Source organism: Cavia porcellus, unplaced genomic scaffold (genome assembly GCF_034190915.1).
Source record: "Cavia porcellus strain 051 isolate PalLab524CR breed Dunkin Hartley unplaced genomic scaffold, mCavPor4.1 scaffold_25, whole genome shotgun sequence".
NCBI lineage: Eukaryota > Metazoa > Chordata > Mammalia > Rodentia > Caviidae > Cavia > Cavia porcellus.
The window spans coordinates 13,637,802-13,653,404 of NW_026947508.1; the positions used below are offsets into that span (position 1 = coordinate 13,637,802).

Below are 15,603 nucleotides of genomic sequence, written 5' to 3' on the forward strand. Positions count from 1 at the left end.
AAGGCCTTTGCAAAAAATAATTAAAAAGCAACAACAAAGCAGCGACAAGGGCAGGGACCTCTTGTAATGAGCTTTGATGACCACAGCTCTGCAGGCCAGAGAGAAGCAGGGCTTGGTTAAGCTTCTGAAGGAGCCATGTCAACACACATGCCCTGCGGTGTGAAAATGTAGGACAGGGCTGCCTCTGGTCAGCAGGTCTGACACCGTCTACACTGGCGTAGAAGCGCTACATGAAGCTGCTCCACCTTACTCTCCCCCAGGACGTGACACGATAGTGATTCCACACACCCCACGCCTGAGCCGTCTCTCAGGAGAGGAACATGGGGGACCTTGCTGCATTCCCAGTGACATCTGAGAAGCCAAAGCCCAGGTGCTCTTCCTCCTCCTGGACACTCCGGGCCCTCATGGGTGGGATTTATGGAAGGAAAATCTAAACAAACTGAAAATGACCTCACTGGTGCCAAGAGGAGCTACTACGTCCCTTTTGTAGGTCACATGCAAACCACAAGGCCTTCCGACCCACAGAGACCACAATGCCCTCTTACAGTAAGCCAGGGAGGATGAGGGGGCCCTCAGGCGGCGGGGTTGAGGTTAGAATACAAGACAGAAGGCCTGCGGCTCGCCTCCCTTTCCCAGAGCCAGGTCGGTCCCTCAGAAACCCAGCTCTCAGCACAATGCCAGGTGCTCTTGTGCTCCTGGGCACACACACAGTGGTCTAGCAGACCTCCAGCTGAGTCCCAGCACAAACTGGCCACTGCCTCTCCAGGGACGGCACTCACGTCTGTCGGTGGACAGACAGGGGACCTGGGGAGTATGAAATCCCGCCGCAGAAATCTTCCAAAGAGGCTCAGTGGCATCCCAGTCCCAGGATGTCCCTGCCCAAGGAGCAAACCAAATGAACCTCACATCCAGGTGGGGGCTGATGTCACCAGAGCAGCTGGCAGAGTGGCCCACGAGAACAAAGAACAGGGCTCAGCAAGCCCTCCCTCTTCATTAGACCAGCTCTCGTCAGCCTCTGTGAGGTCTGTCTGGGAGAGGCTCTCGGCAGCTCCTATGAAGGAGGGGAGCAGGTGTTCAGAGGCTCAGGATGTGGCTTCCACACAAACCTGCCCACTCCACGCTCCCAGCTGGTGACGCTGGGAAGCTGGCTCTTCCTCATAGGGCTGGCTGGAAGTAAGAATGCACTAGAAATGGCAGTTACTCTCACTGTCCTGACCCCAGGGCTCCCTGGGCCATGCCTCTCTTCACACAGTCACCCCCAAAGTCACCAACAGACCCCTGGCTGGCAGCCAGCACAAGACTGGCAAATGTCCCAAGGCACCCGCTGTGGGGGGAACCAGTGCCCACTTCACCGAGCCCGCTTCAGGTGGGCACTGGAAAACCACTGGGCCTGAGTCTTTGGGTTCCAGAGTTTTTTTTGCATTGGGAATCACATTCAGGGCCTTGTGCTAGGCAGGTGCTAAGCTACATCCCTGACCCTGGGTTCAAGCTTTTAAAGACCAAAAAATTAAGAGTGAGGCTGAGAGTTTTGTTTGGGAGAAAAAAAAAAAAAAAAAAAAGAAAAAGAAAAAAAAAATCACAGCCACAAGCGCGGCTCCCCAGTCTGCCAGCTGAGAGGAGGGAGGATCTGTGGTGCCAACAAAAGGCCCAGAGATGGCAACGGATGCGTCAGTCTTCCTGTGCAGACCCGCAAGGGCTGTGCCCGCCGCCAGCGGAACCAGGATGGGCTTAAGCAGCAGCCAACACCTCCTTTGCGATGTGTATGAAGTCATTCGTTTATTTCTCAAGATGTGCACACTCAAGTATCAGGTTGGCCAGGGGAGCTCGAGCCCCTGGGTATGTACAGGTCCTTCGATGGCTTGGGCTACAGACACTTCATAGCTAGTGCACCACACACACGAGAGAAAACAGGAAGCCTAAACCCCCAAGCCACTCCAAGAAAACCGAGGGAGGGGAGGGTAGTAATGCAGCATCCCCTGGGGAAATCGATGCCCGAGGAGGGAAGTAGAGGGGTGGGAGGCAAGCAACTCCGGTCTCCGCCCACTGCGACTCGGTGGTGATGGTCAGGGGATTGAGTTCAACAGGTCCTTTAGGAAGCTCTCTGGATCGGTGATTTCTGACAGAAGACCTGGAAGACACAGCGCAGAGGGTGGGAAGGGTGGCGTGCACAGCCCCCAGCCCCCGAGTCACAGCTGCGCCTTCGTGCAGGGAGCACACTGTGCCCTAACAGGCGCCAGTGCGGCTGCTTGTGGCAAAGACCAGGGAGAGTGCCTGCGGGCGCTCTTCCGCTCCAGAGCGGGGCGCTACCATTGGTGACAAAGTGGCAGAGGCCCACCTGGGCTCCTGCAGAGGATCTCACACTGGCTAGAAGGCCACCACAGGGCTTGCAAACCCCCGAAGGGAGTATGCACACAGCCCTCACTTTCCTCAAAGGGACCTGGGACCAACAGAAGGCTAACGCCACTGCCCTCAAGGGTGACAGAAGTGGGGGAGTGAACGGACAGACGGACAACAGGACTGGATGGGACACTGAGTTCTTCTCACCCCACCCCTGGTTTCCTGAGCAACTTACTGGAGCTCTGGAGCTCACGGGCTCTGTTTGCTCAACTATCAGAAGGAGACAGGGGGAAGCCCTGCTGTCTTGCTGTGGGGTCACACGAAGCCTCTGTGAACAAGTGCCCGGCTCAGAGGTTGCCCCTGGTCCCCATACCACCTTCAGAAAGCAGGACACAGGAGACATGAGAGCCTCAAGTTAGACGTGGTGCTCTTAACCCTGAAGACCAGGCAACGTCCAGGCTAAAGCCACCTCTGAGTGCTCCCACTGGTGCAAGAAGGGCGCACAGACCTGTCTCAGACCTGTCTCGGTTGGCTTTGCAAGGGGTCTTTGTTCTCGGGGAGAACAGGGTGTGTCTGATATTCTGAAGTTTCTAACAGCTTAACAAAGTAATGAAGTCATGCTATGGAGCCTGACCCAGGAGTGGAGGCCACAGGCTTCCTGCCCACAAGAGGCCCCAGGGCTTTTTGGAAAAGGTACTTGGCTGGATCTGGGCTGGGAAGAAAGAGGAATTCACACTTCACATCATTCCAGATCTTTAGGTCTTGTTCTCAGAGAGAAGATAAGAAGAGAAAACGTTAATGGAGGAGCTCTCCGGGCATGGGACACCAGGGTTTCTTTTTCTGCATCTGTACACAATCCCTACAATGAATACCAGAAGACAATCAGTAAACCAAGCTAATAAAACAAAGCTGGGGAGGTCTGGTTACCCTGGGTTGGGCTCAAGGCAGCTGCCCTTGATAAGGATAACACCAACAAGCACTATGATACATTAGCACCTGCAACGACTGAATTTTCAATCCTAGGTGGATTTCCCCAGGCCTGGACTCAGTTACTATGGTCATCTGGGTATGAAATCTAAAGAATTTTAATGTTTATGCAATTAGAATGACAATTTTGTTAGACAAAGACTTGGTGCACAGGGGAGAACAAGGAATTTCAATTTTGCTGGCTGTACAATGAAGAATGTTTGGCCCATTTCACAGGACAATGTTTGAAGTGTTGCCCCATTCATACACTCAAGAGATGCTCTTTGCTCATATTTACCATCTATTTAAGAATCAGAGTAAAAATTGTTCACATCTCCCTGAGGACAGCTGTGACATAAGAGGTCTTTGTCTCCAAAAAGCAAGAGGAAGACAGGTACTGTCCCTTTCACATGGTAATTTTCTGAACTGTCAAAAAAGTCAGAAGAAAAAAGAGTTCAAACACTTCCTGGCTACACTCTTGGCCATTTAACCTCCAACACTCTGCTACCACACACGCAGAAGGGGGATACACAGAGCTGCTCGCCAGGAAGAGTGGCTTCAAGCAGGGGGCTCCTCCGCAAGAGCAGCAGTCTCAGTGCACGTGAGATAAAGCTTTGGCCAGCCCACGGAGGCAGACAAGGAGCCCTGCCACAGACCTTTGAAAGACAACACCTTGACACTGACCAGCTACGTCGAGGAACTCTGAGAAGGTCTCCACTGGCATGAACTCCTCCTGGAAGGTCTTCAGGGCTCTGTCAGCAGCTTCATAAATGGGCATGTCGTTGTGGCGGATGTACTCGGCCAGAGAGCAGGACCAGCCGCCCTCTGTGTTACTGGTAGGCACCTTCTACAAGAACCAATGGGATGGGTTACTGAGCGCCTCCCTCCCCCTGGCGCCAGTCTGTGGAGCCATTTCAGCCCCAGGGAAAGAGCACCTTCCCCCTGCAACTCAACTCCTCCGGAGATGTGTGCTGCCTCTAGGATCAGCAGAACGGAAGTCACTTCTCACTGAGCCCTGTTATGCACTGTGCCATCTGAACCTCTGAGCCCCAACACAGGGCTGCATTTCTTCCTCCCCACACATTTCCCCCTTGCACTGATCTGACCACTTACAAGATCCAGTCTCAGGACATGAAGGACCACCCGAATGTAAGTGGTACTGGGGAGGTTCGCACAGGGCACTGGCTGACCCACACAGAGGGGTAACAGCAATGAAGCCGACTAGGGCAGGGGCACAACCCCCAGGGAGCATGTTTGGAGGGAGCAGCAGGCTTGAGAGTGTGAGAGAAGAGCGAGCTTGGCAATAGCTGGGTGCGGAGGACTGGGCTGACACACCAGTCCCTCACCAGGGGCTGCCTACTTCTCGGGGGCAGAGCACCCCTAAGCCTTTGGGTGCCGAGGCTGGGTCAGAGCCCAGAGTGCACAGCTCACAGCCTCGGAGAAACAGGCTAGAACCCCAGGGGCTTTCTTACCTTAAACATGTTGTAAATGAGATCGACCAGGGCCCAAAAGAGGAGGGAGGAACGATAAGCAGAATAGTCCTTCACTGCTTTATCTGTCAGCCTGAAAAAGAAATCGAACCCAGTCCCATGAAGTCCCTGGAAAGATAATTACAAGCACAAAGGTAAGCATTCTGGGGTCAAAGGAAGAGTCACCACAATCTATGTATCACATGGCTCAAACTAGGTTTTCTTGGAAAAAAGCAGCCGTGGGCAAGAGGTTCTGACATCTTGGGACCAGGAGGTTTATACCACCTGAAACGCAGCTGACTCACTGCGCCCTACCTCGCAAAATAGGGTAAAATGAACAGGGAGAGATAGTTCAACATGGCAACCAAAGGGCTCCTGACTTAAATGCAAGCCTCACAGAGCTAACGAATGAGGCAGGAGTGGGGGGAGCTCAGGCCCTGGGTTGGATTCCCAGCACTATAAAGGGAGGAGGAACGAGGGGACGTGGCTCCATTTCAGTCTTCACAGTCACACGGGGGAGAAGCTTCATAAACAGTCAGCAGACCCAAAGCAGCCGGGTATTCCTCTGTCAAACACATGCGCTATTAGAACACAGGGGCTGGCAGGAAATTGCTATTAAGCAAGTACTGTCCAGGATGGAGCCTGCAACCACCCCAACACCTCCTAAAGTCCCAGGGTGATCCCCAGGCTGCTCACCACACCCAGCCCTCTGTTTCTAAACAGCACTGTTCCGCTTGGTCTAGTGATTCAATTCAGGAGTAAAGATCACTCAATGCCCTGGACTGCTGGGGGGTGCTGCAAGGTCCATGGCACCTGGGCACGGCCCTTGGTTCCCGGAGTGATTACATCAGGGGGAGCACCTATGAGATACAGACAAACCAGAGCCCCCCTCAGCACGGGGAGTGGAGTATCAGGATCAGGTTTGGTTTCTACCTCCCCGAGTCTGTGAGCGATTTCGTTGGGTAATGACCATCATGTTTACAGTGAGCATGGAAAAGCCGGATGGATCCTGTCATAGAGTAGCTCGCAGGACACCCCGAAATGCATCCCCTGACTGAAGGCACAGGTATTAAAGTGCTCAGTACTAACTGAACATTGAGTTCAGTGTTAAAATGCATGTCAGTGTGCAAGAAGAAGACAAACAACTACGTTATTTACTAGAAAAGCTAGAACTGTGGGCCTCAAGGAAAGCAAATGCCTGGTGTGGAGGGGCTTTTCCCCCTGCATTCAGGAGACACTTAACTCACAAAAGTTAAGTAAACAGATGAGATTCCCTGTGTGCAAAAGTCTGCCTGTAGCCTCCCCCTGCCCCAGAGCATGCACTTTATCCCCTGCCTACCAGCCTGCACTTAACTGGAAGGCGGGCCTGGAAATGAAAATGGCCAACCATTTCTCTGCACGTGTCAGAAGACTAAGTGACTCCCAGGTATGAATACCTACCCACAAGTGCCTAGCACAGAAAGAATGTCTGAAAATAAAACACGCAAGTCACCAGCTTGTTTTGAACTGTATTTTTTATGTATCTGTTACTGCCCACCCCCAAAACGCACAGAAATTAGGACAAAGCCTGCTGCCAGGGACACTGGCCCACCAGATGACACTGTCTGCATGCACTTCCCCTGGTCTCTCCCCCGAGTGTGTGCAAACCCTGGGCAAGCCCTCAGTGCCTCTGCTGCCCTGGTTAGTGGGTGGCAGAGCCTTATCCTGCCTTGGTAAGCAGGAATCGTGGAGGACCCAGCCCAACTTAATTATTTTTAAGCTAATTAATAAAGGTGACTCCACTGTCACAGAGAAAATGCCAATGCTTTGATTTGGAATACCCTGGACTTCCTCATCATGCTGTGACCAAACTGACTTTTTAAACAACATGAAACAGGAGGGAACCAGATTTTGTATCTGCCATGGATACGTTTGCAGAATGGGCTCAGAAAATGGCCCCTTCTTTTTGCCAAGGATGCAGGTCAACAATCTTGTAGTCTCCAGATCTAACACTTGATATTGAGCAGCTGATTAACTTAATGCTCACGCTCTTGGGAAACGTTCGAAAGTGACACATTTGGAACTGGGGCAGGTTATGTAGGAATCTACCAAGACGTGCTTCCTCCCACTCTACCCGAACAGGTTAGCACCGACCAGACTCCACAGGACGGTTCCAAGCAGGAACAAGTGCTCCCTACTCCTGGGCAAGTTGGGAGTCCGCAGCTGACGGAGCTGCAGAGCCGGTGTGCTGACGACTGCTCTCCTCCCCGGCGTTTATCATCACCGCGAACCTTTCTGTAAGTCTACTCCCTTGCTTGCTTGTGGGCCTACACATGTGAAAATGATTTTTCTGATCCTAAGATAAGGGATCCAGAGGTCTCAAGCAGAATTGCAGGGACAGATCTTCCAGAAATGATGCAATGGCATGTTTCACTCAACTGGCAGAAGCCAGCTCCCAAGCCAGAACCGACAAGTGGCTCCCCAGGCAAGCAGAGCCTGCTCAGGGCCAATCTCAGCAGCCTGAGTGATGCCAGAGTCCCCTCTATGCTAAGCAACTGTGCAGCTATCTCAAAGAGCCAAAGGGGATAGCGGTAACTGCTGTTTCTCTCAAGACACCCACCATCTGACCCAACTGCAGCACAAGGTCTTGAAAACAACGACCACCTTCTTCCTGAAATGTGGCTCCTTCTGCGAGAGGTGTCCACGTGCACAGGAGAGTGACTTTGGAAGAAGGGCTCACAGAATGTGGTGCAGACAGGCATGCACCAAGGAGAGATGAACTTTTAGTTATTAGGAAAGACCACCCTGGCTAGCCGAAACTTCCCTACTTTATGCCAAAACCGGCAGGTTGGCAAGCCTACTCATATCTAGCTTAGCCTCCCACAGTCCAATCTCCTTGTCAGCCGTATCACCCACTGCCTGGCTGCCTCCACTGAATTTCCTACAGCAAGAAAACATAGTTCCATGTTTCTAGTGGCTGAACACAGAACCCAGAGAGGATGAGGCAACTACTAGCCATTGGAACAGACCAAGTGTCAAGGTCAACTGCACAGTCCAATGAGCATGCCTCCGCCTGGCCATGTGGCCAAAATGCCAGAATTACACCATGAGCATGTATTCCAGGCAGCAGCTTCCTGAAGCAGGCACTGACCTGGTGGTTCCTCCTGGAGCCACTGCACGGGTGTGTGAGGTTACCAGTAGCCTCCGCAGGATCTCCACGCGTGTGGCTCTCCACTGCTCAGGGGGCATTACATGCAGGGCCAGGACTGTGAAGTAGTGGGGTCCATCCACATCAAAGGCACTCTCCACCCACTTCTCCTTGGGCTGCTCTAGGAAACCCTGGAGGTTCTTCTCTTCTCTGGATGTTGCCCGGGTCCTAGAAGAAAAGGAGCATGAGGAAGCAGGAAAGAAGCAGAGTGCCACACCGGGGGGTACTGGCTCAATGTGCCATCTTCTTGCAGAGGTGGTCAAATGCTGGCCGAGGCTGAACATTCCTCCCAGCAACCGAAGGCTTCAGCTCTCAGGTCCTTCAGTTTATCCCCTCCCAACAGCCCTAGCTCTCGAGCACCCTGCAGTCAGGCACATCCTCCAACACTCTAACCCGTGCTTCTAGGCACACTGGAAATGCAGAGGGGCCCTGACTTGCCCAAAGTCATCAAGCCAGTAAGCGATGGACCCAAACTATGAACCTAGATTCCCTGACTGGAGTCTTCAGCCTGACCTCCTCCTTCTGCATGCAGACTTGTTTAAGTGGTCCACCCTAAACGTGCACCTAGCTCGTGCTTTCCCATGCTGGTATCCTTTCTCCTTCCCTACAAGCTTCTCCCAGAAAGCACCACTGTTCACTCTTGCTCCTGTCTAAACTGCAATGATGAATGATGGCAAACTCAAACACCAGGCATTGCTCTCCTGCTGTATGTGGATTATCTCACTTAATACTCACAAAACCCTGTGAGGTAGGTACTACCACTGTCCTGATTGTGCAGAGAAGAAAACTACAGGCCAGAAGATGTAAGTACTTTAACCAAAGTCACACACTGGGGAAAGAACTGGCTGAGAACCATGATGGTCTAGCTCCTGAGCCTGCCCGTCTCTGCCTCCACTTCCCTCCCTATAACGAAGTTCTTTTTTTCTTTTTTGAACTGGAATTGAACTCAGGACCTCATACTTGCCAGGCGGGCACTGGGCTACTGAGCTCTATCCCTGGCCCTTACAACAAAGTTCTAACTAGTCATGGACAGCTCTAAGAGGCCCTCGAGGTCTTCCTAGTGTTTCTCGCCATACTCTCCTTACAAACTGGCTGGTGCTCTTGTACCACGAATACTTGCTGCCCTCTCCTAATTCAGTGTGTGTGTGGAGGGAGACAAACACAAGACAAGCAGCTGCCAGAATCCCAGTTCCCAGGTATGCGGTTGGTGCTGCAACCACCATGTGAGCATATAAGGGGAGGGTGTGAGGACACCCTGATCCCTTCTGCTCCCTGCAGAAAGGGCATGGCTGGAAGGATGCACAGACCTGACTGAACCTGCCAGCCTGAGGAATCTGAGGTTTCTGGCCAGGCTTTCGACCTGCTCAGGCTCCACTCTGGCTCCACGTGGCCACAGTGTGGCAAACCTGCCTTTGTACATGAGTACCCCACCAAAAGCCCTCAGCTGCCCTGTGACCAAGCTCACACCAACACCAAATGGCTAGTGAGAGAAACTGTGCAGCTGAGAAGCAGAAGCTTCCAGGGCCACCTCTGCTGCCAAGGCAACGGTGACAGAGCCCACTTCCTCTGCCTCTCTCCGCACGAGTTCCAGATGTCTGGGTGTAGGGACACTGACAGCACAAGTCAGCAGGTTCCATCCCAGCTGTGTACGGCGAGTGCTTTTCTCACTGTGCCGCTTCTCTGCCCAGAGAAAGGAGCAGCCTGCTCTACCACATGGCTGCCAACAGACACGTCTGAGCAAAAGCCGCGGGCGCCAGGGCCCCAAGAACACTGACCAGCAGCACTGCTAGCCCTGGGGTGGGGGGGGGCGCTGGACAGTGGGAAGCCTTGTGCCATCAGCCAGGCCAGGTGTCTCCTGACAGCCCAAGTAGTTTGGCAATGATATAATGTGAGCTGACAGTGCCCTGCCTGTGTCTTTCAATGCTGCCTGCAGCCTTGCGGTTAGCCTTGTATTTCACAAGGACAAGGAGGAAGGAGAAAACAACACTGTTGATGAGAGAAGACCAGAAAGGACAAGAGCCGCCAGTCCTGTTGCTGCGGTGGACTCTGCACAGCCTTTGCACTGGCTGCCAGGTCTCTGCCTGCCAGAGCTGGAGGCTCTGCTGTAACAGGTCCTGCAAGAAGCACCGTTCAAATAAAGTCCAAAAGCTATGCCACAGTAAACCTCTTAATTTGCTTTAAAATCTGGACTGCAGTGGAAGAACATTTTCCGTATCCTCTGAATACTTCTTTGAAAGCATACTTTGGGTGACACCTAACTATTCCGTAACACACACAGACAACACATCTACTGGCTTCCTGGCTGCCTCCCTTCTGGGTTGACTTTCCCAAATAATCTTCAACACTTCCTCCCCTTACACTTGCCAGAAGCATTACTCACTGGAGAGAAGGCAGAGACAACAAGCCCAGTCTCCCATGCATGAAGCAGGGGCCCGCTTGTGCTGCAGCACCCTGACAGGAAGCCTGTACCTGTGACAGCTCGTGTGCCCCTGACTAACGATGTTCTGTGCTCCACCCCACGACTCAATTCAAGAGGAGTCTTGAAAGTGGGAGAAGCAGCCCCCCCCCCCCATTTCCTGCTCTGCTCTGGGCTGAAAGCCAGGCCAAGGATGCAGCTCCCAGCTGCTCATGGTGGGAAACAGGCCAGCTCTGGAGAGCAAGTCTCCTCACCGCTTTATTCTGTGTAACCCCAAAAGCTGCAGATGAGCACTCCTATCTCAGTACAGGTTGCCCCTAAGGTAACCAGGCAGGGGATGGCTGAGCTGCGGCATCTTGCGGGGCGGACAGACAAGGGCACGGGTCAGTCAGGGCACAGGGTACTGACGTGTTCAGGACGTAAAGCACGGTGTGAATGATGTACGGGATCAGGTGGATGTTGCTCTCCCGGCCACCCCCGCCAGTGTCTGCACTGAACGACTGCTCCATGGCGAAGCGCAGGAAAAGCAGTTTTATGTCGTGGATGTTGAGCTGGTACGTGGGCTCCCGCTGACCCGTACATTCCTGGAGGTAAGTGTTGTGCCTAGGGAGAAGCAGAACAGATGCTGATGCTGGGGAAGCCCAGGACAGCGGGGGGACCCTCTCTGTATCTGGCCTGATGGGTTGCAAAGGTCAATAGAAGAAGAGAGAACAAAAGGAAGAGGTGAGGATGTGGACTGAGCCAGCAAAACCCCAAGACATTTCCATTTCCCTGTGGCAGAATGGGAAGCCCTCCCGGCCTAGGTGAGAAGCTGCCACATCCAGGGCTCCTTCCTCCCTCTGTCTCTTCGCCAGTTTTGTGAGACACGGTCTCACTAAGTTGCCAGCTGGGCTTGAGCCTGCAATCCTCCTGTATCTCACCCTCCTGGACAGCTGGAATCAGAGGCATTTATACATTCTCACTGACAAGGTGATCCATCCATAAAAATGATCTCCTAGACTTCCAAGTACTTTTTTTGAAGTCAAACTACATTTCTGTCTACCTAGGCCCTGTCTTTTATTAACTGGATGAGCTCAAGGAAACTGATTAATCCCTTATGTCCCCAATTCCTTTAGATGTAGGATGCACAGAATAGTGACACATGGTAAGCATTTAAATATGAGCATGCTGCTCACTGTTACTTTTATCATTGTTACTACCCAGTACCTGGATTGTGGCAAGTACTCTTTCATTCATGAACCTTAAAACAGGACTCAGGGAGAGGAACCCACTCCTTATGCCCTACCTAGATAGATATAAGGACCCTGGAAAAGTTTCACCTGGCATAATCTGGATTTGGAGAAACACAAGGACCTTGAACAGAGTCTGGACACTAAACTTTCATTATGTAAACACCAGAGACATACATGGTAAAAACAACTCTAGGAAATGCTGGTCTTAAGGACCATGTCAGGGTTCCACACTGAATGTCATAAAATTAATGAAGTACAAGAGAACACAACCAAGGAAAACTCTTACACAGCGCCTCTTAAACTGCGAGTACTGATTTCTCCCTCTCTGGGGATGATAGGCCTTAGCGGGCAACTACCTCAGTAACCACTCCTGTCACCGCTGTCACCACCACCACCATCACCATCACCCCGGTCAGCTGTGGACAGCTACCTAACAGAAGTACAGAGACATGGATGCCAAATGAAGGGAACAGGAAATGCTGTTACCAAGGGCTGGGTTCATATCTGGTCTTGCTCCCATCTGCAGGAACCCCTGTGTTCTGCCACGGGAAATGCTCAACACTCACCTTGCCAAGCAAGTGGCAAAAGCAGATTCAGGGACATGGGGTCCCCAGACCGGAAGAAGCCCATTGCACTTAGTGTTGGCATTCTGCAGGGCGGCACTTTCCCATTCTTCCCGGCCTCGTGCCAATCTGGAGGTAGAGGAGAGCAGAGTGAAGTGGTTGGTGGAATTAATCTGGTAACCAGGCACCTGTGTCCGGGGGCTGGGGCGGTCTGGAGCTCACAAATACTAAATAAGCATGTTAAGCCACACTCCTGACCCTGTGGATAAAATCCGCTATTTGTAACCTCCGTAGAGTAAATGCTGCCTTCACTAATTTAGGTAGGCAAGATTGCTCTCAGCAACCTTGGGCCCAAGCCATAGTGTCCTCATGTGACAAGAACAGCTCATGGGCCTGCATGGTTTAGGGTAAAACACCCTGCACCAGCTCCACGACTAAGGAGTGGACTTCAAACCTCAGGGCTGGCAGTCCCGCTCTGCCAGTGTGGACCTTGGGCAAGGCCCACTGCTCACAGAAACATGAGGAGGAAAGGTGCTGGATGCCACAGAAGGTGCCACTGTGCAAGCGTCAGTACCTACCTGACAGCAGCCAGGTGACAGTCATAGTGCACGATGTTGAAGTGGGACACGGTGCTGTAGCCCTGCTGTTTCCGGGGCTTATTCTCCATCTCCTCCAAGGCCACCCTCTTAGTGAAGGTATAGATGCCTAGCACCTTCGTGGGCTGCAAAGATGACATAAAAAGGAGGAGCACTGAGGAGAAATTCCACCTCAGGCTGCCAAGGAGGTGAAGTGGCGCAGGAAGGCCCAGGGTCTCCTTTCTTAGGTGATGCCTGGGATTCCAGTGGCTTTCAGGAGGGAAATGCCTGGAAGACCAGGCACCCTGGCTTGACTGTGCACGGTTCCACCAAAACCCACGTGGAGGCTGCATTCTTCAGAAAGTGCTAAAATGTGCAAGAGGACTTCACCCTCACAAAGGGATTAACACAGTTCTCAAGAGGAGAGTGTAAGCTAAGTCTAGCACCTCTCCTGGGCATATCTTACACACCTGCCTCTCCTCATGCATCTGTTTGCCCTTCAGTCACGATGAGGTCCTTACCAGAAACCTAGCTGATTTCAGCAGCATGCTCTTGGACTTCCACAAATGTGAGCTAAATAAACCTCTTTTTTATAAATTACTCAGGCATTTCACTATAGCAAGAGAAAACAGACCAAGCAGTAGGTGACAGCTAGCACTTCGACACAGCCCGGTGAAAGGGATGCGGGACCAGCCAATAGGAGCAGCTCTGCAGGCAGAAGCAGACACTGCCCAAGCAACCCTTCTCGTCTCTGCACTTCATGCATCTGGAAATGCAGAACACAGTGCCTGCTCGAAAAGTCACTTGCGTCTTTAAAGTTATCAGGCAAGTGTGAGGAGCCTGCATTACAGGCAGGCACTGCTCCTTCCTCAGCCTGGGTGTGAAGTGAATCCAAGCTGGGTAAGCAGCAGCCGGCTCTCAGGCCTTTAGTAAATCAAGCAGGCCCTTGCCACTCTTCTCCTTGCGGAGCACTCTGGCCTGGATGCACCTACACAGCGGGGTTCTGATCTTCCCAGTCATCCAGAATGGTGTTTTGAACACCCCAGTCTGGAGTCAGGATGTTGTTGCCTGGCAATCTGGCTTTGGTTTGTGCCCTCTGTTTTCTTAACCACAAACTAGGGCTTTTTACAGGTTTAGATACCACTACCCAGTCGCCATAAACCTCTTCTTCATAAACTACTCAGTTTCCATAAAGCTCTGAGCACGAGGCCTCACATACAGAAGGACTCCGGGGGCAGTGCCTGCCCATGATGATCATGGGATTCATAAGTCCGCCCTCGAGCCTGTCAGCGGGGCACCTGGGCCTGTTATCAGTCTCTTAAAACACAAGCCTTAGGGGCTGGGGATTTAGCTCAGCGGCATAAGCACGAGCCATGCAAGCAAGCGGTCGTGAGTTCAATTCCCAGTACTGAGAAAAAAAAAAAAAAAAAAACCACAAGCCTTGATTTCAGTCTCTAAGAACAAATACTCTCCCGCAGGAGAGATGTAACCCCTAGAAACAGCCAAACAATGCCATCAAAGCCCATACCCTGGGACCAACTGAAGCCCAGCACAAGTACCTGAAACTTGTACCCTTCCCTGCAGATGCAACACGTGAGGCCCGGCTCCTCGATCAGCTCTTCCATCTGCTTCAGGAGTGCTGTCTTGGTTACCACCTGGCCCTTTTCGTTTGTCTGTGAGAGAAACCAGGCAGTGTGTCAGAAGAGGGATCGTCAAATCCACACCCACCCTGACTTGGGAACACTCAAGCATACACACTAAGGATTGCCATATAGAAAGAAAAGCCCCTCAACTGTCCTAGAGAGATGTGAAAGATCTGGATTCTTTTGCTATTCCTTCCAGCAGGAACCACTGAAGCAAACACATTACCACATGTCACCAAAAAAGCCCCTTTCTTTGTACCAGTAACATCAGGTCTCAGCCACAAAGGGCTGCTGTGTTCTGATTCCTCGTGTGATGTCAGACTGCTGATGAGCCTCTAGCAGGGCAACTGCTTCCTGCTTCCTCCACTGCAGGACGAGAAGCACAGAGCCCTCGGCGCCAACAGGCCTACTCACAATCCTGCTGACCACTTACAGTGCCAGCTGCGTGCCTGGGCCTTTCTATTTTACTTCTCAGTCTGTTTCTTCACTCAGAAAATGAAGAGTAAGGTGCTCCACCATAGTCCCAGCACACCACAAGTCCCCCATACAGACGGTTACTGTCTCTATTTTGACCATTTTTGTAAACTTGCTGTCACTTAATCCCGAGTCTCATGAGTCTAGCAGAACAATGCCATCACGTCTCTGAGGGTGCCCTGCACACCTAGCTCCTGCCATCTCCTCACTGCATGTACCCAGGGAACTGGTGTTACCGTCATGCCCAGGGTGCCCAGAGCCTTCTGCCTCATCGCCATGGCCATGCGCTTCTTCTCAGCCCGTGTCTCTCTGCGGGCTGCATCTATTTTCTTATTTACATCAGGATGTTCCCGCAGTGCTTCTAGAAGGTTCTCTGCCAGGGTTCCAATGCCCTCGTCACTGGACACTTGCTCCAGTTTATGCAGGTTGGTAATGGAGTCGGTTCCAATCAGAGCCTGCCAACAGAGAGCAGTGAGATTCACGCATCCAGTAATGTAGATAAGCCTTCCAGAGGCCTAAAGCCAAGCTGCCCTCAGATGCTTGGACTCTACACTGCGAGAGACACAGACCAATGGGAGGTGTGGCCTGCCACTGGCCTCCGACTGCTTACTACACCCTCTAGCTTCAGCATTCTCATGTACAAACTGGGGATAAAACCAGGGTTGCCGTAAAGAGTGAAAATTAACTAAGAGGGAAAAGAGTGAGCACAGTGAAAGCAGCGGCAGGAGACAGCCTTAGCCC

General features: G+C 52.2%; 1 protein-coding gene across 8 annotated transcripts in view; it reads right to left on the reverse strand.

Moving 5' to 3' along the window:
• Window positions 1-1,750: 1,750 nt before the first annotated feature.
• Window positions 1,751-15,603, reverse strand: part of Ubr4 (ubiquitin protein ligase E3 component n-recognin 4) — a 129,702-nt gene continuing 115,849 nt past the window's right edge. For all 8 annotated transcript variants that reach the window (XM_003471371.4, XM_013153847.3, XM_013153848.3 and 5 more), the window contains 9 exons: window positions 15,099-15,317; window positions 14,305-14,418; window positions 12,749-12,891; window positions 12,174-12,299; window positions 10,784-10,978; window positions 7,903-8,127; window positions 4,776-4,866; window positions 3,988-4,150; window positions 1,751-2,128 (listed from right to left, as the gene is read on the reverse strand). In XM_003471371.4, the coding sequence (XP_003471419.2) occupies window positions 2,064-2,128; window positions 3,988-4,150; window positions 4,776-4,866; window positions 7,903-8,127; window positions 10,784-10,978; window positions 12,174-12,299; window positions 12,749-12,891; window positions 14,305-14,418; window positions 15,099-15,317 (1,341 nt within the window). In that variant the 3' untranslated portion in view covers window positions 1,751-2,063. The remainder of the gene's footprint in view (window positions 2,129-3,987; window positions 4,151-4,775; window positions 4,867-7,902; window positions 8,128-10,783; window positions 10,979-12,173; window positions 12,300-12,748; window positions 12,892-14,304; window positions 14,419-15,098; window positions 15,318-15,603) is intronic.